Genomic DNA, 27,731 nt, shown 5'->3' with positions numbered 1-27,731 from the left:
ACAGATGATGGTCGGAAAAAGGAAAAATAGCAATTTAGCGGGCAAGTTTACCGGGTAAGGAGTGAGTGCGCAAGGAGGGTTCCTGCGGACCATGTGGGTGGCGCAGCCTTGTGTTTCTGTGCAGCCTGGATTAATTGCTTTGGGAGGGTGCTCTGGGGGTGAGATTTCTCTGCGGCCCACCAAAATTTTCTTACGGCCCACCAGTGGGCCGCGGCCCACTGTTTGGCGACTGCTGTTCTAAACAACAAGAACAATGCTTACCCAACTGCTTCAGAAGGTGCTCAGTTTTCTTCATATGAGTCAGAAAGAGATGGTTTATTCAAGCTTTATTGAAACTATTTCAGTTGAGAGGCCTATGAAATTATAAATCATAAGAAAAAGTCCTAACAGGACTTTCAATGAACAGTCTTCTACATAGCTCTTCTATCTCCTCTTGGCAGGAAAAAATAGAATTCTGAAAAATAAGTTTCTGCTGGATTTAATAAGCTTTTTGGTTATTTACCTGATTGTCGAATCCGCTGGATGGTTTGTTGAACAAGGACTTCTGAACGAGGAATGACAACAATAAAATCTACTTTGTTGAAGTGGCCCAGATCCAGACTTTGGTTGCCACTATCTGCTATGGCACACACTTGTGACAAGAGCTTTCTGGCAACTGTGAGTTGTGGTTGATAAATCTGGAATGTTTCAGTATCCAAGTCTAGTATAAAGTAGAATCATCATTTATTTTCTGGTCCAGAAATTGGCACTGAAATCCACTGCTATATGTGGCCCCCAAACCCAATGTCTCTTGTATTCTATAAGTCACTATTTTAAAACCAAAAATACATAACATTATAATATACCTTCTAAAATAAGCCTCTTAGAATTAACCCCTAAAACTTCTGATGTCATTCACATGTATCCATTTTGCATCATCATTCTGCTTAACGTAGCTTTTTCCATCACATTGTAGCTTCTGGACACCAAAGTATGTCTGTCTCTCTTGTGACTTAGGGCAGCTCTACCTAATTTGGCACCTTCTTGATGTGAGCTTATTATAGCTCCCAGAATTCTAAAATTTATGGAAAATTTTCTAGAAGTCATATTCCACACACATCTAGAACATGAGGACTAGAAAAGTCTGATCATTGTTTTTATCTCTGAAGTGAACTATGCCTAGGCCTTGCTATAAGAATATGCTGTAAGAAGTGGACTGGATCCCTCTTCTCCCTGAAAAGTTTATGGTTTGGAGAAGGACAGGACAAATAAATACTATAGTAGTATAATATGACATATTGTAAAATTAATTAAATACATAGAGTAAATAAATAACTTCAATTTTAAAACAATAGCCTAAATCTGTGCAACTACATACAGTACTAGCATGCTTAATATAACTTGGAGCTTAACAGAAATTCAGACATGGCAATGGACTAAGATCTTTTGTAGGCTAGGAGTTTCAATTTTAGAAGAGGCTCAAGATTTCCAAATGTAATCAGACATACATACATACATACATATACATACATACATGTTTTCATATATATGTGTGTGTGTGTGTTTTCAAATATAACAGTTTTCATATATGTGTGTGTGTGTGTGTGTGTGTATGTATGTATGTATGTATGTATGTATGTATGTATGTATATATATATGTATATGTATATGTATATGTATATGTATATGTATATGTATATGTATATGTATATGTATGTATGTATGTATGTATATATATATATATATATATTTCTTAAGTTTTATATATATATATATATATATATATGGCATTCAGCTTTGTTCGGGTATTTTCCCACATCATTGTAGTTGTGCTTTTAAAGTTGTAGCAGCGTTTGGCAGAATCTCATCTGCCATCATCAGGCTTCTGTATAGTGTTCATCTGTGAGTCAGACTTTTACAGTGGTTTCAGATTTAAATTTGGGGCAGCCTATTGCTGTGCCAGAATGGTTTTTTTCTTCATCCTGATTGGTTGGGAGTCTTGGTCTGTGTTTATTGGTCTTGGGGTTTGCTGTGTTCTGCTTGATTGGTGTTTCTAATATCTTCTGTCTGTTTTTTGGCTCTTTTTGTATCTTGATTGGCTGGCAACATTGTGTTACTTTATTGGAGGCCTTTAGTGCAGCTTGGCTCCGGGTAAATGGACGGCTATCATTAGTTAGGAAGCTAGGTTTCATCTGGGTGCCTGGTTGGGGTGTGTTTGAGCTGGAGGTATCAGGGGGGATCTGTTTGTGCCCAGGTGTTTGCCTGGCTTGTGGTGTGGATATTTTTTTGTTTGTGAGTGCAGGCTTCCAAATGATTGACAGTCTGGTGGAATCATCTCTTCTATTCATGCTTTCTGGTCTTTTTTCAATCTCTATGGCTTCTCTGATGATTCTGTGGCTGGGGTTTTCTATAGCGGCTAGGGTTTTGGTGCCACTGAAGTTGATGTTATGACCTGTGGCTTCCATGTGTTGGACTAGTGAGGAAGTGTGTTCCAGCTTTTTGACTGCATTTTTGTGTTCATCCAGGTGGGTACTTATTCTTCTGTTGGTCTGTCCAATGTATGTGGCCGGGCATGATGCACAGGGGACTTCGTATATGCCTTGGTTTTCCAGGTCAATTTTATCTTTGGGGTTTCTAAGGATGGCTGCTATTTTTCTGTCTGTTTTGAAGGCAGTCTTGATGTGAGGTCTGTGTAGTATCTTACTAATTTTGTCTGTAGTACCTCTTATGTAGGGCAGGACAGCTGTTCCATAGGTCTGTTCATCTTCTGGGTCTCTATTATGTCTCAGTGTGTTTTGGTGGATGAAGCCGGTGATTTTGCTTTTGTGGAAGCCGTTGGCTGTCAGTACTTTAGTCAGGGTGCATAGTTCAGTCTTAATGTGTGTCTTGTCTGCCAGGCGTTTGGTTCTAGTAATTAGTGTTTTAGCCACGGAGTTTATCTGTGCTGGGTGGTGGTGGGATTGGGCGTTGAGGTAGCGGTTAGTGTGTGTTTTCTTCTGGTATACGGTGTGTCCTAGTGTGCCATCTGTTTTTTTGTAGATTAGTACATCTAGGAATGGTAGTTGTTTGTTTGTTTCCGTTTCCATGGTGAACTTGATTTTGGGGTGTGTGCTGTTTAGGTGTGTTAGGAAATTGTTTAGGTTTTCTTTTCCATAGGGCCAAATCACAAATGTGTCATCAATGTATCTTAACCATAGTTTGGGTTTGTGGATGGCATTGGCCAGGGCTCTGGATTCGAATTCTTCCATGAACAGGTTTGCAATGACGGGTGACAGTGGTGATCCCATAGGGGCTCCTTCAATTTGTTTGTATCTTTGTCCTTTGTATATGAAATATGTGTTGGTTAAGCAGTGTTCTGTTAGTTCCATGAGGTGTTTAGCTGGTTGGTATTTATTCTTTATGATTTCAAGGGTCTCTTTTATTGGGACTTGAGTGAATAGTGAAACCACGTTGAAACTTACAAGCAGATCTTCTTGCTCCACATGTAGATCTTTGATCATTTCCAAGAAGTGGTATGAGTTTTGTACATGTGGAACATTGTGTTACTTTATTGGAGGCCTTTAGTGCAGCTTGGCTCCGGGTAAATGGACGGATATCATTAGTTAGGAAGCTAGGTTTCATCTGGGTGCCTGGTTGGGGTGTGTTTGAGCTGGAGGTATCAGGGGGGATCTGTTTGTGCCCAGGTGTTTGCCTGGCTTGTGGTGTGGAGATACCTCCAGCTCAAACACACCCCAACCAGGCACCCAGATGAAACCTAGCTTCCTAACTAATGATAGCCGTCCATTTACCCGGAGCCAAGCTGCACTAAAGGCCTCCAATAAAGTAACACAATGTTGCCAGCCAATCAAGATACAAAAAGAGCCAAAAAACAGACAGAAGATATTAGAAACACCAATCAAGCAGAACACAGCAAACCCCAAGACCAATAAACACAGACCAAGACTCCCAACCAATCAGGATGAAGAAAAAACCATTCTGGCACAGCAATAGGCTGCCCCAAATTTAAATCTGAAACCACTGTAAAAGTCTGACTCACAGATGAACACTATACAGAAGCCTGATGATGGCAGATGAGATTCTGCCGAAATGTTGCTACAACTTTAAAAGCACAACTACAATGACGTGGGAAAATACCCGAACAAAGCTGAATGCCATACATACATACATACATACATATATGAAAATAACATGTATGCTACAGATAGACTGATATAATAGTTATTATGATACATAATAAATATTTGTGACATATTATTTACTTTTAGCATGTTCTTTTAGTTAAATTACTAGAGTGTCAAACTCACAGCCCGTGGGCTGGATGCATCACGTGCTGGCCCTGCCCCCACCTGGTTTAGCAAAGGGTAAAGAAGTCCCGATACATCATGTAACAACGCTGTGACAACGCGAGTTTGACACCCTTGCCATAGACCACTTCTGTAGAAATAAATTCCGTAAAGTCAAAATCATTATTTAATGCAAATTTAAAGCTGTCACCTACACCATTTGCCAATAGGTTAAATATCATGCTATAATTTTAGGAAAAAATCCATTGTAACTGGAGAAAAATATGTCAATATTGACATCCAAAATGCATACAAACAGATATTCCTTTCCACGTTTGCATTCATCACCATATGATCTCCTTCCAAACTTGACGAAAACACCAGCAGTAGTTCCATGATCTCCGCATCTGGTTTCCAACTTTTCTGTGGTTTCACTGCTTCAGCAGGTGAAGCAAAATTATCTAGTTCCTACGTACAGACTAATGTTTGACATAAATTATTTCTTATGAGATAATCCTTACCCAGGACTTGAGTGGAAACCATGCTGGCTGCTTCTTGAGATGATACACACTCGTTAACATCTCCGCTGAATGGAATGACAACATTATCTCCCCGTCTCTGTTGCATCATCTCTAATAACTTGTCCAACTCGTCACCTGGTAGAAAAGTCACTCATAGTATAAATATTTATCCGTCTCATTAAACATTTTGTAAGAAATGGTGTGAAGTCATGTATTACTTTAAACGCGAGGACCCAGAGCCTTTTATTCTTGGCTGTTTCATTCCTTCAAGGTATGAATCTGTGGATGTGGAGAAGGGTCAGAGTGGATTTGCTCAGCACTTTAAAGCCAGGTGTTTCAGTTAAAAGACCTGCAACTTTAAGGCAAGAATATCATTTGTGATGTGACGTTTCACTCAGTCAATGTTGAAGCAATGTTTTGTTTTTATTACCATGGAAATGATCGGGTGACTCTAGGAGCCTCCTGCCCTAGTCAATTTCCAAGAGAATACTGCAGACTGAATGCATTAGACTTTAGAATCAAAGGATTGAAAATAATATTGATTACCAGCATTGTTTGAAAAGAACACACAAAACGTATTGCCTTCCAATTTTTCCTCTCCTGCCTAGGCAAAATACAGAAGCTTCTAGCTTGGTAGAAGAGATAATTAAATTAATAACATGTATACCAAATGATTCATTTGTATTAAACAGGAGGAGGAGCTCTTACAGCTTAAGATAACATTAAGAGGAAATATGATGCTTTAAGAACTGAGGAAAGTAAAATTATTTTCTTCCTATTATCTCTTTTTCTTTATTTTTACACATCCTTCATAAAATCTGAAAGCTTTCTGAACCAATTTTATGGATCAAGATGACCATAATCTTTTAAAATGACAGCCTGCGATAATCAGCATTAAATTGTTCATTTCTGAGATGATTTTTTTTTTATTTGTAAAAATGGCCACATCATTAATGGCAGACTGTAAGATTCACTCACCTAAAGATGTGTTTTTGAAATGTGATGCCAGAAAACCAACTTTTCCTGTAATGAGCTCATAACTAATCTCCTTTAAAAACTCACTGGTGGTAAGCATGCTCTCTGCCAGAGCTCTGGACTGGTATTGACCTATGGAAAAAGTGAGAGGGTGGGGTGAGACAAGAAAAAAATAATACTTTGCTTGTGTGATTTTTACCTTCCTGTGTTTCTTTTAATACTCCCCAAACCTTCCTGTCAGAGGCGGTATTCAGCAGGTTCTGACCAGTTCTGGAGAACAGGTAGCAGAAATTTTGAGTAGTTCGGAGAACTGGCAAATGCCACCTCTGACTGGCCCCGCCCCCATCTATTCTCTGCCTCCTGAGTCCCCCCAGCTGATTGGCTGTGTCTTCTTTTGTTGCCCTGCACAGAAAAATGGAGCTGGAAAGCAGGATAGTGGGGTGGAGAGGGAATGGGATTTTGCAGTAAACTTCCCCCAGGAGTTGGGAGGGAATGGAGATTTTATCCTTCCCCTACCATGCCCACCAAGCCATGCCCACAGAACCGGTAGTAAAAATTTTTGAATCCCACCACTGCTTCCAGTGTTTCTTTTAATACTTCCCAGAAAAGCCAACTTTAGCTTTATGTAAGGAAGACTCCTGTATATTTTTTATTTACCCAACCATATTGAAAATCTAAAACTTCTGGGTATATAAGCTTGTAAACTTTTTCTAACCTCTCATTATATAACAATGCTTTTTTAAAACTACTATTCCGGAAACCTATCAGTAGCTCACCTTCTAAAAGAGAAAACATAACATTAACGAAAAGGATTTATTGATGGAAACTCCACCTTCAGTCCCAACTACCCCAGATCTCATTCCACCAGCAAGTGCTTTTTGCATTCTAATCTATCATTAAAATAAAAAATTGGTTTGTAGATTATTAATTCCCCACATCTCTAGGCCATATATCTGATTGAATTAAATTACAACTCCTATAAGTATTCATGTGTGGTGTTAATATTTAAAATCCTAATACATTCACATAGAAACAAGTTTTATTTAACTATTACATTATCCGAGATTTCAAGGAGGCATAAATTAGAAGCCTGCCCCTAATTTTATCCTCCCCAAAATACATCTTGAGGTAGGATGACACAATATTACTGGTCCAAGGTCATCCAGTTGGCTCAGGGATTGAGCAGGACTTGAATCTCCCTGGTCTAAATCAAATAAATTAACCACACACTGGTATTTTTGAATAAACTACGGTAAGATTGTTAAACCATTTAACACTCTAAATCTGCAAAACAGTGATTGAAACATACAAATCTGTCCCTTTCTGTCACCATATTTGTTTTCTAACCTATATTAATAATAGCCAGTTTGGTCTAGTGGTTAAGGAACCAGATTAGAAATCAGGAGATTGTGAACTCTCCTCCTATCTTAAGTATGAAAGCCAGCTGGGAGTCTTCGGACCCAGTCACTGTTTCTCAGCTCAATTCACCTCACAGCTTTGTTGTTCTGGGAAAATAGGAAGGAGCATTAGGTATATTTTCCATCTTGATTTATTTTGAATTATTTTTAAAAAATAATAATGGTGGAATAAAAAATATCTAAACAAAAAAACTCCAAACGCACAGAAATGGTACAAAAACTCTCGCAGCTCTTTAGCTGCATTTAATGCCATTTGACAAAGTCTGAATGTATGTAAAGCAAGCACCAAAACTAGCAACAGCTTACAGTAGAAAATTTTTAACACAGACTATTCTGCAAGCAAGTTCTTCTCCATCCAGTAGATTAGTATATTGTGCAAGTTACAGTGAAATCTACTTTCCTCCACACCAGACATCAGATTATCTTGCCTGAGGGGTTAACATCTGGTATATTATTTTCAAATTAAAATGAAATCTTGCTCACTTGTGTGTGTGTGTGTGTGTGTGCGTGCGCATGTGTTGTGTTCTTTGGTTCTATTTCTTACCATAGAAATTGAGCATACATTACTGCAGGAGAGGGGGCACTTTGACCACAACTACAGACTACCATTCTGGATATGAAATCAGCTGGCACACAAATGGCTGAATGGGCTGGAGAAATCATTTACTCCCTCCATTCTCAAAAGGTACCAATGTTCTTCCTACCCCCAATGAATGGGGGGACGGGGGGACGGAGAAACATGTTTCTAGAAATCTGTATGTACCCATTTTACATTTCTAAGATAGTCAAGACTAACTTATGTGGAAGGTTTTTGATGGTTAAAGTTAATGGTATAACCTGCATGCCAGGATACAGAATATTGTATGTTGTCTTCTGATTATTTAATATTGTCTGTTTATGGTTTTTGTTTGGAGTTGGTTTATAAGCAGGTTATTTAAAAGTAGATTTCAGTAAGCCTTCTATTTATCTCTCTGACTGGGATCCAACAATAACACAGAAACTGTATGTTTAAAGCATGCTGAGACACCAAATATTTGTATTACATTTCAGCAAAAATGTAGTGAAGATATTGTATAAAAAATACCTACCTAAAACTACCACACAGAACTCACTTCCTCTGATCTTCGAGGTGCAGATAGCAACCACATAATCTGGCACCCTCTGTTGGTGCTTCATTTCAGTCAGTGACTGCAGTGTTTCAGAAATGCCTTCAGCCAAGGAATTCTGAGTAACCACCACATGTACCATGTCTTGGGAAACACTAGCAATTAACTTGGCAAGCCATGGAAGTTGAGCTGGTGACAAGGAGATGCTTGGCACATTCATTTGTAAGGACTGTTCCCTTGAAGTAAATTCCTGCATAGCTTTCAGCATGATCTGTTCAAATTCTTCCCTGAGAGGTATCTTATCAGGACCTGCAATGTCATTAAATAGGGAATCAAAACATATCATAAGCACCGCTTCCACCAACTTAATTTGTTCTGTTACTAGGTCAGAATCCTACCAAAATAATCTACTCAAAGTAGAAAGTTTCCCCATTTAAAAACACCAGCATCTCACTATGAATAGATTTAACTATTATCATAATAGAAAATTCAAGAAATAAGAACTGTTTGGCAGAGATTAAGGTGCTAGGCACAGAATAAGATGTCAACAGATGTCACTTGGCTTGTCTCTTACAATGGTTTCCTCACTCTCTTCTTGGCAGCCATCTTTTTGGCAGTGGGCTACTGTTCCGACCTCAGTGGCATTCTAGAGCCTGCACTATAATGGAGTGATAATGACTATCTGCATAAATTCTTGGGAGAAGATTGGAACAAAAGATTTCTACCATTTCTACCAAAGATTTCTACTATTTCTACCATTTCAATATTTTTATCATAGTGTGTTTTTAGGGTGATACCCAGTGAAGAAGAAGCCAGCAGTTGCCTTAAAACACAATCCACTAGACTGCCTCCAATCTTGTGTTAGTACACTAAAAGAGACAGAGATGGCAGAAATTCTATGTATCATCATATACAGAAGTGTAACAAGAATGCATATAAATCTGCATGGTCTATTTAAAAATACTGTAGGGCTAATAGGTCTATTTAAAAAACTTCTAATGGATTTAATCTGATTTAGGAGTTATTTAGAAATGCAAGAGAACAGAAAATTTCCCTGATACTTCAGTTTGCTCAGTGTCAAGAAAATCTCCAACTACTTATAACATTCACCTTTTAACCCATCTAGGACCAGAGGTTTTCCATTTTTAATATTATCAGTTGCTTATATAGATTAATTGATCCTGTTCTATTATATTTAAGCCATAAATTCTTAATTCCTAAATATCCTAAGCTTGTGCCATTTCCCGCAAATCAATATTTGCCCCCAAAATAAATTATTCAAATAAATATATTCATGACAATACTTTTTGTATCAATCCAATTTGATTCTAAGTACATGTATAGAAACCAATGTTATGGTTTTGTTATCAAACTTAATTTAAAATATCTCTTTTTGAATCTCTTCTACTGTGAAATCAACATTAGCTTTAAATAAGATGCAATTGCTTCGGCTTATTACAGAAATTTTTATTCCAAAATATTTGTCTTTTCTTCCCAATATATATGTTATTTATAAAAAAGTACAGATAGAGAAATTTAAATACTTACCAGTTCTAATTCTTTCCATTTGATTTCCTAGCATTTAGAAAAACTATCCTATGCTATTCACCTGCTGACCAGTTACACTTACTCTGTTTCTACCTTTTTTACAAAGTAAACTCATTAACAATGAAACTTTGGTAAAGGTCCCCTCGCATATACATGCAAGTTGTTTCTGGCTCTAGGGGGTGGTGCTCATCTCCATTACAAAGCCGAAGAGCCAACACTGTCCAAAGACATCTCTGTGGTCATGTGGTTGGCATGACTGAACACCGAAGGCTCACGGAACGCTGTTACCTTCCAACCAAAGTGGTCCCTATTTTTCTACTTGCATTTTTACATGCTTTCAAACTGCTAGGTTGGCAGAAGCTGGAACAAGTAATGGGAGCTCACTCGGTTACGCGGTGCTAGGGATTCAAACCACCGCATAGCCGACCTTTCTGATTGACAAGTTTAGCGTCTTAGCCATTGAGCTACCACGTCCCCAATGAAACTTTATTCCAAGTCAATTTATTTGCATTAAATCTGAGAAATCTTTTTTTGCCTTTCCCCACTCTCTCTCATTTTCTCCCTCTGTTCACCTCCCCTCCTCACTAACTACTTCCCAACCCATTTAGCCCATATATGAAAGCAGTTCACAAAAGTACTAATTAAACCCTCTAATTTAAAAATCTGACTTTTTCCCCCAGGCCTTCCCTTAGAATAGTTAGGTGGACTCCTTTAAACTGTGCAGAATGTGAAAGAATGGTTTATTCTTGCCTCAGACACCTGTTCTTTTATACACTATTATTGTTTACTAACATTATAAAGCTACCAGTGTTGTTCTGGAGTTAAGTGACAGAGAAATTAAATTAAATTAATTAAAATTAAATACTGTAGACAATCCAGTTGAGATGTAGTTTCCCCATTTCCAGATCCTCTTATTCTTATAATAACTTGTTTACAATTCTCCAATTTCTATATTTGATCTTATTTCCCAACTAATATGAAAAATATTAAACATCTTACAACAATTATGTCTCTATTCTTGAAACATAGGAATCTTCTTTATGGACAAAATGACATTAACTAGAAACAAAACTCCCATTTTACGTTATTTGTATCCTGCTATTATTATTTTTACAAATAACTGAAAGCGGTGAACATATCCAACACACTTTCTCTTCCTGTTTTCCTCACAACAACAATCCTATGAGTGAGTTGAGCTAAGAGAGAATGACAGGTCCAAGGTCTCCCAGCTGGCTTTCAAGGCTAATACCATATTTTGCTTTTTGATCATTCTTCCATCAAAGGCTGACAACTTCTCTTCTTTGTAACATGGTTGAACTAATATCTTGAAAACATAATGTTTTATCTCTGTTCCAATTTATGTCTTCCAGCCCACAAATGTTTTGCTAAGTTCTGTCTCTCACCAGAGCATTTAAAAATCTTAGTATTATAGCCTTTCCACATGTTTATCAGAAAATGTTATGTCTGATAGCTTCCCATTAAGCTTGCAATGAAATATAACAGTTTTTCTACATTTTCTCTGAGACTCAAATTATTTCTTCTATTCTGATCCTGAGTAAGAGAAAATCCAAATAATGTCTGTAATTTTTCCAATATCAATATTTATTTTTGGTACAAACTTCATATGCTTTGCCAGCAATTTGGGCAATCTCCACAACTTGAGAAGACAATTCTTTAAGCTGTTCATTAACTTGTTCAAACATAACTACCAGGTTTTGTCAGATTGCATAAACTAACCTAACCCCTTACATCTTTAGTTTTTAGTTGAGTTCTTAAAATAGATTTCCCAATGAAACAATTTGAAAGCTTCATCCTGAATGTGCTCAATTTTCCTTATATTTATAAAACCATCCTCCCCCACCATGTCTTTTTTCTTACTATAGTGAAGTGTCACTTCAGCCACTTCGGGATCAACTATGTAAGCCTTAATTCCTCTTTTTTGGAGTGACCTTTCTTTGACATCTTTTTATTACTAGTCATGACAGTTAGCCAGATATTTATTTAAAAAATGAATACAAAAGTTATTAGAAAAGGTGGTTGAAAAGAGACCAATGTATCATCTTTTCTGGTGGTTAGCGATACCCTCCTCAATTTTCTCACTGTTGGTTCTAATATTTAAAGAAACCTGAGCACACACTTAGTTTTATCCCACCAATGTTAGCAGATACCAAGCACTGCTGTAGTGTTTGGACATGTTGCATTATTACAGAAACTTGTTAAAATGAGTGTGGTTCTTATTTTGATCAGAGGTGTTCTGAAGTTAGTTTTTTCACTTTGCCCCACCTAGCTACTTGCATCAGGAGATGATGGCTCATGCAAGAAATAGCTGACAGTTTGCCAAAGAAATGTTTCCATTGTCAAAAGCACATAAAATAGGCACTGAATATTGATTGGCACAGAAAATCAAAGGAGTAAGGATAACTTTTTAAATTAAAAATAAAACTATTTTTTAAAAAGGGAGACCCTAGACTAGTAGAAAATTACAGACTAATCTCATTGTGTTGCATCACCTGTAAAGTCATGGAATCAATTATAAACCAATCCATCGCCCTACACTTAGAAACAACCAATCTACTTTCTAACAAGCAGTTTGGTTTCAGGATTTTTTTTTTCCTGTAATCTATGAATCCTGCACTGCAGAAACATTTGGACCAGGGTAAAGCAATAGACGCAATTTACATAGACTTCTGCAAAGCCTTTGATTCAGTGGTGCACGACAAACTACTGCTGAAACTTAGTTCTTATGGCATCTCTGGACCTCTGCACAAGTGGATAGCCACATTCTTGTCAAACAGGCAACAAATGGTCAAAATAGGGAAGGCCCTATCAAATCAAGCACCAGTTAATAGCGGTGTCCCCCAAGGCAGCATTTTAGGCCCACACTCTTTCTGCTTTACATCAATGACCTATGTGACAACATTAAAAGCAGCTGTGTTCTCTTCGCTGATGATGTAAAATTATTTAACACCACCGACAATGCTGCTGCCCTGCAAAGTGACCTTGACTATGTGTCAGAATGGTCAAGCATTTGGCAACTCCAAATTTCAACTAGCAAATGCTCTGTCCTACACGTTGGCAAAAAAAAAAATCAGAACACCAAATAAAAGTTAGGCGGAAACAATCTTGTAGACAACCCTCACTGTGTCAAGGACCTAGGAGTACTTATCTCAAATGATCTAAGCCCCAGAGCTCACTGAAACAGCATTGCTGAAAAGGCTTTAAGAATTGTTAACTTTATTTTGCAAAGCTTCTTCTCCCGCAACATTGAATTGTTAACTAGGGCATACAAAACCTTTGCCAGACCAATTCTCAAATACAGCTCGTCCTCCTGGAACCCACACTGTATATCAGACATGAACACAATTGAGGGGTTCAGAGGTATTTCTTGAGAAAAGTACTCCACTCCTCCACTCACAATAGAATTCCCTATGCCTCCAGGCTCGAAATTTTGGGCCTGCACAGTCTGGAACTGCGCTGCCTGCAGTGCAATCTAAGCATAGTTCACAAAATCTTGCCTATCAATGACTTCTTCAGCTTCAATCCTAATAATACACAGGCAAACAACCAATACAAACTCAATTGCAGAAAAGTGCAGAAAATATAACGTCAGCAACAGAGTGGTCAACGCATGGAATGCCCTACCAGACTCCGTTGTTACAGCCTCAACCCCTCACAGCTTCAACCTCAAGCTGTCAACTGTGGACTTCACCCCATTCTTAAGAGGTCCTTAAAGGGGGTGGACATAAGCGCACTAGGGTGCCTACCATCCCTGTCTTACTGTCCCCATTTATCTGTATTTACTTCCTTTGTTCCTGTTTATGTTCATACTTATTTGTTATCTTGTGCTGTCGGATTTTGATCTGTGCTCAGTCAGATCAATACCATAGCATGGATATTGGAATCAAAATATAATCCTCAGAAATGGAATGATATTTCTGAGCGGTGCTCATCTCTGTTTCTTGGCCAAGGGAACCAGCATTGTCTGAAGATAGTTTCTGTGGTCATGTGGCCAGCATGGTTATATGCCAAAGGTAAACAGAATGCTGTTAGCTTCCCACTGAAGTGGTACTTATTAATCTATTCACATTTGTATGCTTTCAAACTGCTAGGTGGGCAGAAGCTGGGGCAGGAATGGAAGCTCACCCCACTGGGCTGGTCTGGTCTTGAACCCAGGCTGTTAGCTTTCCATCTGACAAGCTCAGCATCTTTAACTGCCCAGAAATATTACAAAAATTTTGTTTTGATTTTGTTTCCTGTGAAACCCGGAAGGCATATTTACAAGTATAGTAATTACCTGCTCAAAACCACAAACATTGAATTTTGTTACATATCTGATTTCGTAACATGTACCATCTAATATGAAAGAGAAAGTTTATATTACAAAATCAGATATGTAGCAAAATTCAGTGTTTGTGGTTTTGAGCAGGTAATTACTGTACTTGTAAATATGCAACCTGATTTTCACAAGAAATAATATCATTAGTATGCATTAAATAAAACTTTTATTTAAAAAAACCATTAGTATGCACTTTGTAAAAAATGAAGCAATATGCGGAGACATGAGTATTTTTTACATTGGTTTTACTAAAAAATAAAGCCTTAAAAACATTTAATCCAACTCTTTAATCTTCATTTTCCACATTTGTTACATGACACTGAAAACATTCTCCTGAGTTGTTTCCTGTGATGTTTAGCCTAGATCTGAGAAAACATTCAGTTATTTTAGGACAAAAAGGAAAAGAGGGAGTGACCCTTGTCAGTTACCAAGAATATAAAGTCCTGTTACTGGAACTTTCCATACTTTTCTCTAGAAAAGCACCCAGAATATACAATATTCTATCAAATATTTAGCTTTTTATTTGTGGGTGTTTATTCTTTTAAAAATAACATACATGTACCGTATTTGCCGGCGTATAAGATGACTTTTTTGCCCTAAAAAACATGCCTCCAAGTGGGGGGGTCGTCTTATACGCCGGTAAATACATTGTCACTCGGTGCAAGAGCGATGGGGGCGGAGCTCCGCAACTTGCGAAGCCCCTTCAAGCCCAGCCGAAGTCTCTCTTCCTCCTCCTCCCACCCACCCACCCACCCTCCGCCCGGCTCGGGCGCTTGCGAGGCCAATCTGGAGGTGGGGTGGGGTGGAGCGGGAGGGTCTCTGGCGGGCCGCCGCCCAGCCAGCCCCGAGCCGCGTAATGGCCCGGGAGTGGGGGGAGAAGGTGGTGGGGGTGGACTGTGGCGCCCCTCCTTCTGGGCAGCGGGGCGGGGGCGGCAATTTGCTCCTCCGCTTCTCCCTCCCTCTTTGAAAGACCGGGAGGGCTGTGCTTGGGGCGGGGGGGGGGTGTCCTCAGGAAGTTCCTGATGGGACCCCGCTGGGCAGGGCCACCCGGCTCCCGAGCTGCTTTCCAGGGTCCCCTTGGGAAGAAAAGGGTCCGGTGGGCGGTGGAAGAAGGCGAGCGCCCTCCTCCCGCCCCCTGTCCCGTCCCGTCCCTCCTCTTGTCCCTCCTCCCCTCCCCGCTTAAGAGAGAAAGATCTGCCTCCCCTGCACCGAGCTTCCACCCGGCGCCGCGTCTCCCGGCCAGCGCGCGCTTGCGACTTGGGAACCGGCCAAGCGACTTTAAAACCGAGCGGAGCCCAGATATAGCCGGAATTACCCTCCACACCACACACACACACACACACACAGAGAGAGAGAGAGAGAGAGAGAGTTGGCAGCTGTCCATCCCCCACCCTTGGAGTCCTGATGGCACGCACGCGGGGGCTGTCACAAAGAAAGGGAGAGGAATTGAGTGCCAGCCTGAGAAAGGCGAAGCTGCCTCTCTAAAGCATTTTGGTGGCTTTGTAAGTTTGGGGGAAAGGGGTTGGGGGTGTCAATCAAGAATTATATCCAGAATACCCCAAGTGTTACAACTTACCGTATTTGCCGGCGTATGAGACGACTTTTTGCCTTGAAAAGCATGCCTCCAAGTGGGGGGTCGTCTTATACTGCGAGTATATAACAAAAACTATATTTTGAGTGGAAATGTTGGGGGCTCGTCTTATACGCCCAGTCGTCTTATACGCTGGCAAATACGGTAGATAAATGCAGATGATACAGTACTGTATAAAGCTCAAGGGAAAATTGTCTTCCCACCAGTGTGATTAACATACTGTTAGATTTCAATATTTTCTACATCTACTGAGTTTTTCAGTTAGGGTTAGAACCAAGTCTTATATATTTTCCAATCCATCCCAATTTTCAACAGTGTTTCTTTGATTTTACACCCTTTCCCAAATACAGGATTCCTGAAAAAAAAACTCCTGGGGTACCCAGTAAAATACTGAGAAAATAGATAAAGAATACTTTCTGAAAACTGGATGGTGGTTGATTTGTGCAATTTTACAAGAAAGAAGATAGATATACAAAGCATAAAATAATATTGTATTTGCTATAAATAATGACAGTTGTTGAGAAGTGGTTTTTTATTTTCTAATTTTTAATTGTACACTTTAACTATTCAGATCACAATTATTTGAAATACTGTATTTCTCTTCAAAACAAGAACTTCATAAATTATTATTATTCCATTTTCCCAGGAGAGAAACTCTTGTAAAATATTTATGAAAATTCTTGGCTAAAAAAGCACCCACGTATGTTTCTGCGTAAAATGTGCTTAAAAAGAAGATAATTTGTGTGCATGCGGTCATGTGCATTGCTGTCTGCTGCAGATTTCACAATACAGTTCAAGGGCATTTCAAGTATCTAACATCAACCATTAATGCTTTTACAAATACAGATTAGCCATATTTGGGAGGGAATCTACTCATCAAGGAACACTGGTGCCATTCCAATGATGAGTCAGACTAATTTGTAACTAGCAAGCAATCCATATTGGGTTCTTACTATAATGAAGTTGCAAAATTTGAAAAAGATAGAAATTGTCCTGAAACATATTTATTTGATTAAGTCCTTTCTATTTTACTAATGGGAATTTTAAGCAAATATACCTTGTGAGAGACTGCCCTAGCCCTACTTGCTTACATTTACAGGGTAGAATTTATCCATTAACAGTTCATGCAGAGAAGTGTTTCTCAATGAAAGCAGATTGTTATAATTTAAAGTTGCCCCAAAGTAAATCAGAATTTTGAAAATGGAAAAAATGAAACAGGTGATAATATTCCTAGAATGAGGGCAGAGTAACTTCTGTCATAATTTTTGTGACATGTAGTCTCACAAAAATTGAACGCAGAAGATTAATCTCTTATTACCAAAATTAAAGTTTATTATCTGCTGATTTGTAGGAGATAGTATTTATGTATCAAAAAAAGCAATATACTTTTTAATGTCTTACCTAGCCACACAAGATACTGTATTGTTAAAATAATCATGTTCTCCACACTTAGTAACTGATTCCCAGTTAAACCAAAAAGATCCAAATCTTTGTTTTCCAGCTGAGGAATCTTGTAGGAATTCACGAGTAATGGACTTACTACAATATCTCCAACATTCCCATAAAAATAAGGTAAAGTGCCATAACCTTTAAAAAACAAAAAGACAAGTTCAAATTACTGCAGAATTGTGCTCCAATTTTTAAAATGTTATAACATAAAAATTATTGCTAAGCAAGGATCAAAATACACTTTCCCACAAAAATATGAGAAAAAAACTTGTTTAGGTGGGATGTTAAGACCATTACAGACCATTACTTAACAATGGTAATTCAGAGCAACTCCATTGCTAAGCAACATAATCATAAAGTGCAATATCATGTGACCATAGCAACTTTGATGGAAATTGTTGCAGTTCCAGTTGTCATTGTTAAACAATATGTCACATGATTACCATTTGCAACCTTCTTTGCTTGTTGAAAGCCAGCAATGGTATCACACTGACTGTCATAACTGTGGGCTGGTTACCAGTGCTCAAATTTTAATCATGTGATTGCAATGATTAAACAACTATGAGGATTGGTAGTAAATCTTCTTGTTGAATGCCTTCATAACTTCAAACTGTTGTTGAACAAGTAATTATTAAGAAAGGACTACTTGTATAAACATAGATGACAAAGACATCTATGCATTTTAAGGTCTAACAAAAATGAAGATGAATAGTTGTAACATATAGATATCTTTCTCTACTAACAGTAGTACTAACATCCCTCCTAAATCTCAATTTTAGTTCATTACCACAAATCCAAATTTAAAAGGTAATAGAGGGAATTGTTTAAATGCTATGTTTGACTATTATTTAAGTAATAGTCAATACAAGATTTCATACTGTCTGTAGATTTTTTCTGACATAGTTGCAGATTTTATATATGAACAATATACAGTATATATTTTAAATGTGATACTTTTTTTTCTAGGTATAGTGACCCCTTCTGTGTCAGTAACTTGACATGGGCCAATATTTCAAGTTCAGAAACTGAAATAGCATTCTGTTATTTTATTCTTTTACATACAAATGTTAAAATCTAGCTCTAAAATGTATACTCTACTTCAATAGGTGTGAAATTGATTTGAGATTACTATTTCTTGGAAGGGAGAGGATGGAACTGGAAGCAGAGCACCAATGACAAGCCACACTTAAATGTAGTGTGGAATATATGTAATATAAGTACAGGTACATTACACAGTTAATTTTCATTCCTTCGGGACCATAAAGCGATTTTTTTTCTCCAAGGAAATGTAGTTCTACCAAGATATTTAAGCTTTCATAGAATGGATACAATATTTAGGTTTCAGAATTTTAATCCAAATATAAACAACAGTAACCAAAAAAACATGTAGATGAGAGAGACAGAGAGCTTACCTATTAGAATCACTGGTCTGATTCCAGAGTTAATCAGCAGATTTTCAGGAACTATTACAGTCTCCCCTGCAGGGATGGGTTGAGGCTGTAAAATTCCAGTTAACATTGATTGCGGAACTGGGACAGATAAAAGAGGCTCTATAAAAATACAGAAAGGGGATGGATCTATTATAAAAGGGCTCATGCTGTGATTTGGCCTTATGAACAAGTTAACAGTAAAAAACAACCCATTCTTGTTCTAGAAATCATTAAACACAATAAAATTTAAACTACACTGCATTTCTTTTTGAAATTGCAGTGAATTATTTCAAACCATGAAGGCACCCTCTCTTTCCCTAGCTCACCCTTCCAAAAGACGTTACCTTTAAAAAAAATATCTAGGTTTTATAGTTGATGGAGGTGAATTAGAGAGGAAAGGATTCATGCACAATTTCCTCAAAGCCAACAGAGCTGCTTACAAAAATTCCATTGACATGTTACCTATACAAAGAATCAGATTCAATACTAACTTATAAATGATCACATGCAAATTAATAGTGAAACATTCTCACAGACTAATTGAATGTTGTTTCATCATATCCTAATCACAATCTATCAAATCAAAACTTTAGAGTTTAGACACAAAGGAGCCATAGAGGATTTTAAAAGATAAAGTTGTTACTTCAAGCACTAGGTATAAATCCTGTCATTGCAAAGCTGAATTAATGATTTGCAATAATTAAGCACAGAGGAAAAAACACATCTTTTTAAAGCCACAGGCATCTTTTTTGCTTTAATACATAGTTTGCAATTCACCAGGAGAAAAATCTGCATTTAAAAAAAATCTCTAATATGGAATACTGTTATCCATTAACATTTTATTTCAAAGAAATCCCATTTCAGCTAGCAAACACTTTGATGGATGATCCAGGCCAAGGCAAGGTGGGGGAAATACAACCCTGCTACCATTCCTGGAGTTTACTAGTAGTTTTATACTAGTGCCTGCAGTGTCCTTCTGGCAAAATCAGGCTTTGTTACCAGTGCTTTACTGTGATCCTTCCTCTCAGGATGCTACCATAAGATGGGGAAGTCTGTTTAATAACTAGGTCAATGATCTATTCTATGCTTTTCCCACCCTGTGTGGTTTAACATCAATATCAGATCTCTTGAGAAGCTCATTTTGATCTTTTGCATGGGGTACCACCAGTATGTGGATGATACCCAGCCCTGTAATTGTTCCCTTGATAGCAGCTCTTCTTTCTATCCTTCAAGGCCATTTCCTATTACCTCTACATATCTTTTCTCCAAATGTGCTGGACTATAACTCACTATACTGAGAATGAAGGCAAATGACATCCAACCCATTTTGACCACACAAAATTGGATAAAGTTGTTGTATAGAGTGAAAAAGGCATGTGGAAGAAAGACTGCTGATGTGACTACCTGGAGACAGCATTAAAAAGCATTTATCAATTTAATTTATGACCCATAAGAATAAAAGTTTCTGTCATGATATACAGATCCATATTGGAATGAAGTTAGTTTATCTCCTTCAATACGCATGTATCTGCTGAGATTAAATTAAGTACAACTTATATAGACATCAGTTGGGAGATTTGGATTCATATCCACCATTTGGTCATGAAATTATTGGGAGACTCTGGTAGGGCCTAATCTGGAGATGGACATTCTTTCTCTCTAATCTGAACTGCTGTAGGAAAGGCAACAAATTAATTAATTAATTAATTAATTAATTAATTAATTAATTAAGGTGGGTGCATATCACCAGCTCACTGGTTGAACACACACATATATCAGAATCTTGCCTGCTCTCGGAAGAGGCCGGATGGCAGGAACAGGCACAATTACACCAGGAGGAGGGACTGGGGATCCAGGAGACCATCCTCGGTGTCGTTTCTTCGGTGGGCCAGAACTTGTCAGGGTAGCTAAGAAGAATTAACACACACAGAAAACATAAATAACAATAATAATAATAAACAATAATATTTACCTTCAAAATGCTTTACTCTCTATTCCCATGTAATAAAGCAGGGGTGTCAAAATCAAGGCCCGCGGGCTGGATTTGGCCACGGGGTACTTAGATCTGGCCCACAGGGCCGCCCTGGAAACAACGAAGGACCAACCCGCGTTGCTTATGCCAGTGAAAACATAGTTCAGGATTAGGGGGATCGTACCTGTTTTCGCTGGCAGAGGGCTGCAGGAGGTTATCCCAGTCAAAAATGGAGCCTGGGGGAGGGCCATCCAAGCCACCACAGTGCCCCAGACATGAGTGACATCAAGCTGGCCACACCCACCTGGATACACTTCCTGGCCGCCTGAGGTCAAACACAATCCTGATGCAGCCCTCAATGAAATTGAGTTTGACACCTCTGTATTTTTTATTGACAACTCTGATTTTCAGAAACTTTATAACTGCTGAAGTTATGATAGTAAAGTAGGCAATAACAAGGTCAAAAAGTTATTTTTACTTTTCTCTGCACTATATTAGGGCTAGGAGACACTGAGTGAAACACAGGTCATGAAACTGTGGAACTCGTGACATTTGTCCTTCCTGCAATGTTGTTTCTTCTGGTAACATCAGTGGTTTGGAGAGAAAGGAAAACTGAACACAAAAACCCTACAAATACTTTTAGACAATTGTAAAACAATTGCACTGTGGACCAGTAGAACCCTGTATGAAGATAACAAAGCAAGAGATTCAGGGTGGGTAAAACAATACAATTTGGCAGCTATGATGCCACCCAACTTTTTTGGACTTTCCTACAACAAAGGTTATGTACAATATCTCTAAATATTATGCAAAGCAACGATAAACAAGAGCATTATTTGATATTTGGATAGCATGCTAAAGTTGACAATTACTACAATTATTCCAAGGAATTCATTTTCACCTTTTGTCTTATTAAAAATAACAGTTGGACAGCATTTTAAAAAAACTATTCTAAAGGCTACAATCTATACACTTTTTCAAAAATAAAAACAAAATAGAATACTTATATATGTTCAGAATCACTTGTCTTCTTTGTTAAAAAAACTAAAGACGAGCCTTTTATTTAGCTATAATTTATGAAAAGTAAAACAAAGAATGTTGGCCTGAATCCTAGTCACATGGAAGCTAACTGAAATTTAAAAAAAACGCATTTTAAATTGTGGAATAGTAAATTTACCGTACATGTCTTATTTTGAAAGACTATTTTGCTTCTTTAGTCTTTCATAATAAAAATTAAGTATTTTTTTCAATACGGACATTTCTTTTTTCAATGTTACTGAGTAGTCTTGACAAACTTTAGTTTCTGGAATATTTTTCTATTTCTTAAAAATCTATATTGAATCTATTTTATTCTAATTAAAAAGTTTGTTAGTTTGAAAGACAGAACATACTAAAATTAAATTACTAATAGCACAAGTAAAAAGATATTTAATCATCTTAACTCCCCTAACTGGCTTCAGGTAGACCCTTGGGAATTAATATTATTTCAAAATGTTTCAAGCTAGAATTGATCAAGTGTCCTGAATTAGAACCTCATGTATTATATTGTGATATTGCAACTATAAAAATTAATAAATAATGGCATGGTGCAAAATGACGTAGTCTAGAGAAACCAATGGCAATAAGTCTAAAAAAGTTAAACCAGTAGAATATAAATTTATGGGCATAATCTTTCTAAAACTGATGGCTTACTTTACAAAAAAATATATTAAATAATGAGATGCTGGGGGATAGTTCTGGCAACTTTAACTGCCAATTGGATTTCTAATACAGAAACCATGCATTTTACAGATGACAGTGTTTCAAACTTTTATTTTAGTGGGTTTATTATTTAATAAATAAATGAAAGTGCACAATAGTAATCTGTTAAAGATAACAGTAAAATGATGGGGCTAATGATTAAGACCTAAAAGTGGGAACAATCAAGTCCTGCACTGAAGCTCACAGGTTGATTTTGATTAATTACAAACTCTTAACCCTACCAGCTTACCTTTAGAGCAAGGATAAAATGGGGAAGAAAGGGAGGAGGAAGAACAGAGGTAGGGAAAAATCTATTTAAATTGGTTACGTTGTATAGATAAAATACAAATTATATATGGAACAAGTACATGAACTTAGTAAAAAATAACATTCCAAAAGGACAGTGTATTGTTCGAAGCCATCAAATTTGAGCTGCAAAAAAAAAATGGCAATCACTAGATGGCAGCAAATGAAATACAGAAAATTTTAATTATCTGCTGTCATTTAATTGTTAACTAGATTGTTGCAACCTAAATCTGGTAATCCTAGTGTTGGTAATAAGTATCACAGAGACTTGATTTGACCGCAACATCATTTTAAAGTTATATATCATTATATTGATTGATCTAGCTGAGAATAGTAAGAGTTAAACATATCTGAAGGACATCAACAGGAAGACATGTGAAATATGAGGTATTTATCAACTGTTTTGTTCCACAAGGATAATTCTATAGCAAATTAATTTACATTTTGTGATAATTTATATATTACTTTTACATACTAGAGTCTAAGTAGTCCTAGATTGCAATGAATGTTTGAGTGAAAATATATTACCTGTTGCAAATGTGTTTCCTACAAGTTGCCCAGGCAGAGCAAGTGGTCTCACTATGTTCTTATTCCGAGTCAAATCTTGAATTCCACTTAAATTAACAGCAGAGGAAGACTGTGCTTCACTGAATACCGAGGACTCTGTCAAAGAGATAATTTTAACTATTAAAAAAAAAAATCTAAATCTTCATATTTATCATTTATAATGTACTTGTCCCATTATAGGTGTCACCTTGTTTATATGTACACTGAGAGCTTATACACTAGAGACAAATTCCTTGTGTGTCCAATCACACTTGGTTAATAAAGACTTCTATTCTGTGTCATGGTTCCGAGTAATGTATCGTTTTGAGAGCTGACATTCTATTCTATCCTATCTATCCTATCCTATCCTATCCTGTCCTGTCCTGTCCTGTCCTGTTCATCTTAATATTAATCAAAAGAGTATACTGAATCTTTGAACAATTGACCCGTGATTATTACCATTATTTTTACGAGAGATGCCTGCATGTTTTTTCACACAATTCCACAATTTAGGAGATAAATGGCTTAATCATATATTGATACACTAAAAAAAGTCCCATTTTTTTCAGTGAGACTTACTACACAGCAACTAAGTTCAGAACTGCAATCTGAACTCCTAGATCCATCCGGTAGATGTAATATCCTATTAATACATATACAAAGAAGGAATAAATTGATATTCCAAACAATATGTATTTTATTCTTCACTATTGCATATTCCAATCATCTAACAGAAACAAATATGAAATATTGAAGCCAAATGTATTTTTTTCACTGTACCAAACATGGTCACACTACAATATAAGGTTATAACAGGACATTTATCTTAGCTTTCTTTCCTTTTGAACCATTTGGTTTATGTAAAATTTCCAAAGTCTGCTTAACTAGAGCCAAAACAATAGAGAGAAGGACAAATAATACCATTAGAGCTATCTCTAATTGTACTGTACAGCACAGTGAGTCCTAGCAAGTGAAAAAGAAAAACAGTAGATAAAGAGAATTTGTATGATAATGCATAGACTGAACTGGTGTTAACAGGACCAGGAGCTTAGCTCAAGCCTTCATTTCACCAGCAAAACTACTGAGTCCCTAATGCCTCTAAAATAAAAGGGCAGATTTCTTCTTCTTCATCCAAGGAAGAAAGATGTTCTGTATCTCTATCTATCATACTAATGACTGTGTAATGACTACAATGTATAATGAGTTTAATGATTGCTGCTTCTCCTTTCAACTGTCTTAAGATAATCAAGCTCAGGATCTTTCAACTGCACCTGTGAGTTGGAGAACTCTACCACTCTGCTCCCAGGGAAAATATGACAAACTAGGCCTTCCTTTCAGACTTGAAACTGGAGGTAGGAAAATCAGCATCAAAACTGTACAGAACTTTGAAAGCAATTGGGACACCTTAGAAATGCAGCACAATTGTAGGTCTATTCAAAGTGCCTGACTAAATGGGTTGGTCTCTGTTCTAAATATTTTCATATTGCCCAATACATATATTTATATTTGTGCTGTCTCTAGTGGTGATATTCAAATAAAGTTGCCACCAGTTTGGTGGGTGTGGCTTGGTGGCCGCACTTTGCGCGCATGCACACACTTTGCGTGCATGTGTGTGCCAAACACGCACTTTGCGCAGGTGCAGAGGCGTTCTAACTTGTCTCCTGCAAGCCTGCACGATGGTGGTTGCTGCAGCAGCTGCCGCGTGGCACTATTCTGCACCGTGCAAAGCAGCTGCGCTTTGAATTCTGGCCATAAAAGTGAGTATGGGAGCCCGGGCGGGTGGGTGGGCCAACCACAGAGCAGCGAAGAGAACAGGTTCGGTCTCCACTGCTCATCGCCACTACCAGATCTCCAGAACCGGGCAGAACCGGTCGAATACCACCACTGGCTGTCTCCTTTGTTCTTCCAGGTCTTTGCACTGTTTAGTGTCTCTTTCTTCTTGTTTTCCTGAAATAAGCATTTCTAAGTGATGCCATTATCATAATGCTTAATGAATGACTCTTAAAGTTAAGGCGCTGTAAATTCCTCCCTTGTTATTCCTGCCTAGAATTCTCTATTACTTAAAGTATGATTAAACTAAAATATTTGTTGTTGTTGTTAGTTGCAAAGTCGGGTCTGACCCATTGCAACCTCATGAACAACGTTCCTCCAGGCCTTCCAGTCCTCTACCATCCCCTGGAATCCATTTAAGCTCATGCCTACTGTTTCATTGATTCCATTCAGCCACCTCATTCTCTGTCGTCCTGTTCTTCTATTGCTCCCAATCTTTCCCAGCATTCGGCTCTTCTTCAGTGAGTCCTTTCTTCTCATTAGGTGGCCAGAGTATTTGAGTTTCATCTTCAGGATCTGGCCTTCTAAAGAGCATTTATAATTAATCTCCTCTAGGACTGAGGAGTCAATGAACCGGTTTGATCGCCTTGTAGTCCAAAGGACTCGCAGGAGTCTTCTCCAGCACCATACTTCAAGGCCTCAATTCTTTGGCACTCAGCCTTTCTTATGGTCCAAGTTTCACAGCCATACAACTGGGGAAACTATAGCCTTGACTATACGCACTTTTGTTGTCACTTTTGATATCTCTGCCTTTTTTAGTATGTTGTCTAGATTTGCCATCACTTTCCTCCCCAGGAACAAATGTCTTGAAATTTCTTGGCTGCAGTCCCCATCTGTGGTGATCTTGGAGCCCAGGAAAATAAAATCTGTCACTATATCCATTTCTTCCCCATCTATTTGCCAGGAATTGAGAGGGCCGGATGCCATGATCTTAATTTTTTTAATGTTGAGTTTCAAGCCAACTTTTGCACTCTCCTTCTTCACATGCATCAATTATATTGTTTATAATTATATAATACTATCACAATATAAACTATACTGTTCCCCAATCAGAGGAACTCAAAATGTTATGCATAATTCCCAGTCTGCATGGGTTCTAGCCTTGCTGATTCATGATAATGAAAGCTGTGGTTCAGTATATCTTGAAGGTACAAGATAGTCCTGACAAAAGTAGAATCAATTATATGTGATCATTCAATTTATACATTATGCAAAGTGTGCAGATTCTTCTAAGTTGCAGAAGTCAGCTTTACGCGGCACAGAATATTGCTGACAGATTAACCAACTTTAGAAATAACCAGCTCCAATATACTTGAAATGTAGCTCCTGCTCATAAGAATTTACACAAATGATCTCTTTTGTCCCCAAGTTACATTTTAACATGGGCTCAATCTTCTTCTCAATGCTATTGATATCCCCAACTTGTTTGAAATTGTGACCTAACAGTGAACTTTTCCCTGGAAACAATGTAAACTGGTTTTCACTGGATAAATTAATCTGAGAAAAGCAAACAGGCTAGTCTGAAACTACACCAATCCCACTGAAAATAGTTGGGTGAAGGGGGGACAGAAAAAAGGGACATTTCCTAAAAGCTGAGCCAAGATCACAGACCCTGGAAACAATACACAGCTTTCAGGAATGAGGGGAGGCCAAGAAAGGTAGAAGAGGGAAATTGGGCAATTAAAGAATGGCCATGAAAATTCTCATTTTTCAAAGGACCAACAGCTGTAATTTGATTAAGTTTTAGCAGTACATGGAAATATAACCAAGGACTCCAGAGACAAATCTTCTCCCATCCCTATTTTCCAAAATGATTTGCCTGAGTGCCTGTCAGGATTTAATGGCAGGTTAGCTGACTATGTTTAACCAGCAAAGATCGAGAACGAATTGTAGTTTGACAAAGAGTTACACCACCTTACCCAATCTTCCACATTTTTATTTTTTTATTTTATTATTAAAATAAAATAATACCCTTACCCAATCTTCCACATGTATGAGAGACACTTCCACATGGAGTGCTGTGACCATGGAGATCTTAGTTCAATTTCATACATGATTAGAGAGCTCCTTAGGGAATTTGTATCAGTCACAACCAGCCCTGTGATTGTTTTCTGAGCATAAAATAAGGCATAACCCAGATCTCTCTCTCTCTCTCTCTCTTTTTTTTCTCTCCCCTCCCTCCCTCCCTCCTCTTTCTTAAAGAAAAAGTGCAATATACATTGAAGATGTTTATTACAAAAAGTTAAAAACAAACAAGAGGAAGAGAAGACATGTATAATGTTATCTTTTGAAGATTGGTGGCAAATATAGCTTACAAGGAAACAGCCCTTGAGGTCAGAGTCTTATTCGGCTTTTAAAGACTCATAACAGTAATTCTATATTAATCTACAATATTTACATCATTTCTACACCTTTGCCCCTCCTTATCTTACATTTCCCCACTAAAAATATGTAATATTAAGAGACTACTTTTTAACAAGGTAAATATTTAGTAGGGTGTTTGAAAATTACAACAGCAATAATGGAAAGCTAATCTACATATTAATATTAAGCTCTCAGAAGATGACCTAAGCCAAGGGCATATGTATGGAGGAAAGAATAGAGTGGCCAAACTCAGATGAAAGAGGACTCTGGTACCTTCAACAATTGTGTAGTACATGGATCTACAACTGCAATTTTCTTTTTCTTGCAGGACAAAATA

At 37.7% G+C, this 27,731-nt stretch overlaps 1 protein-coding gene across 1 annotated transcript in view; it reads right to left on the bottom strand.

Annotated features, from left to right (window-relative positions):
* GREB1L (GREB1 like retinoic acid receptor coactivator) overlaps positions 1–27,731 on the bottom strand; it is a 161,396-nt gene that overhangs the window by 39,217 nt on the left and 94,448 nt on the right. Inside the window, exons 8-15 of the mRNA XM_087961622.1 lie at positions 23,183–23,317; positions 20,424–20,543; positions 18,619–18,756; positions 17,159–17,344; positions 8,265–8,591; positions 5,762–5,890; positions 4,784–4,918; positions 503–700 (exon numbers count right to left, since the gene is read on the bottom strand). Coding sequence (XP_087817748.1) covers positions 503–700; positions 4,784–4,918; positions 5,762–5,890; positions 8,265–8,591; positions 17,159–17,344; positions 18,619–18,756; positions 20,424–20,543; positions 23,183–23,317 — 1,368 coding nt within the window. The remainder of the gene's footprint in view (positions 1–502; positions 701–4,783; positions 4,919–5,761; positions 5,891–8,264; positions 8,592–17,158; positions 17,345–18,618; positions 18,757–20,423; positions 20,544–23,182; positions 23,318–27,731) is intronic.

Source organism: Notechis scutatus, chromosome 3, assembly GCF_049901735.1.
Source record: "Notechis scutatus isolate UNSWTSFEM ecotype Mainland chromosome 3, rNotScu1.2, whole genome shotgun sequence".
Classification (NCBI taxonomy): domain Eukaryota; kingdom Metazoa; phylum Chordata; class Lepidosauria; order Squamata; family Elapidae; genus Notechis; species Notechis scutatus.
The sequence above is the reverse complement of the archived record's forward strand: the minus strand, read 5'-3'. Positions and strand labels throughout refer to the sequence as shown.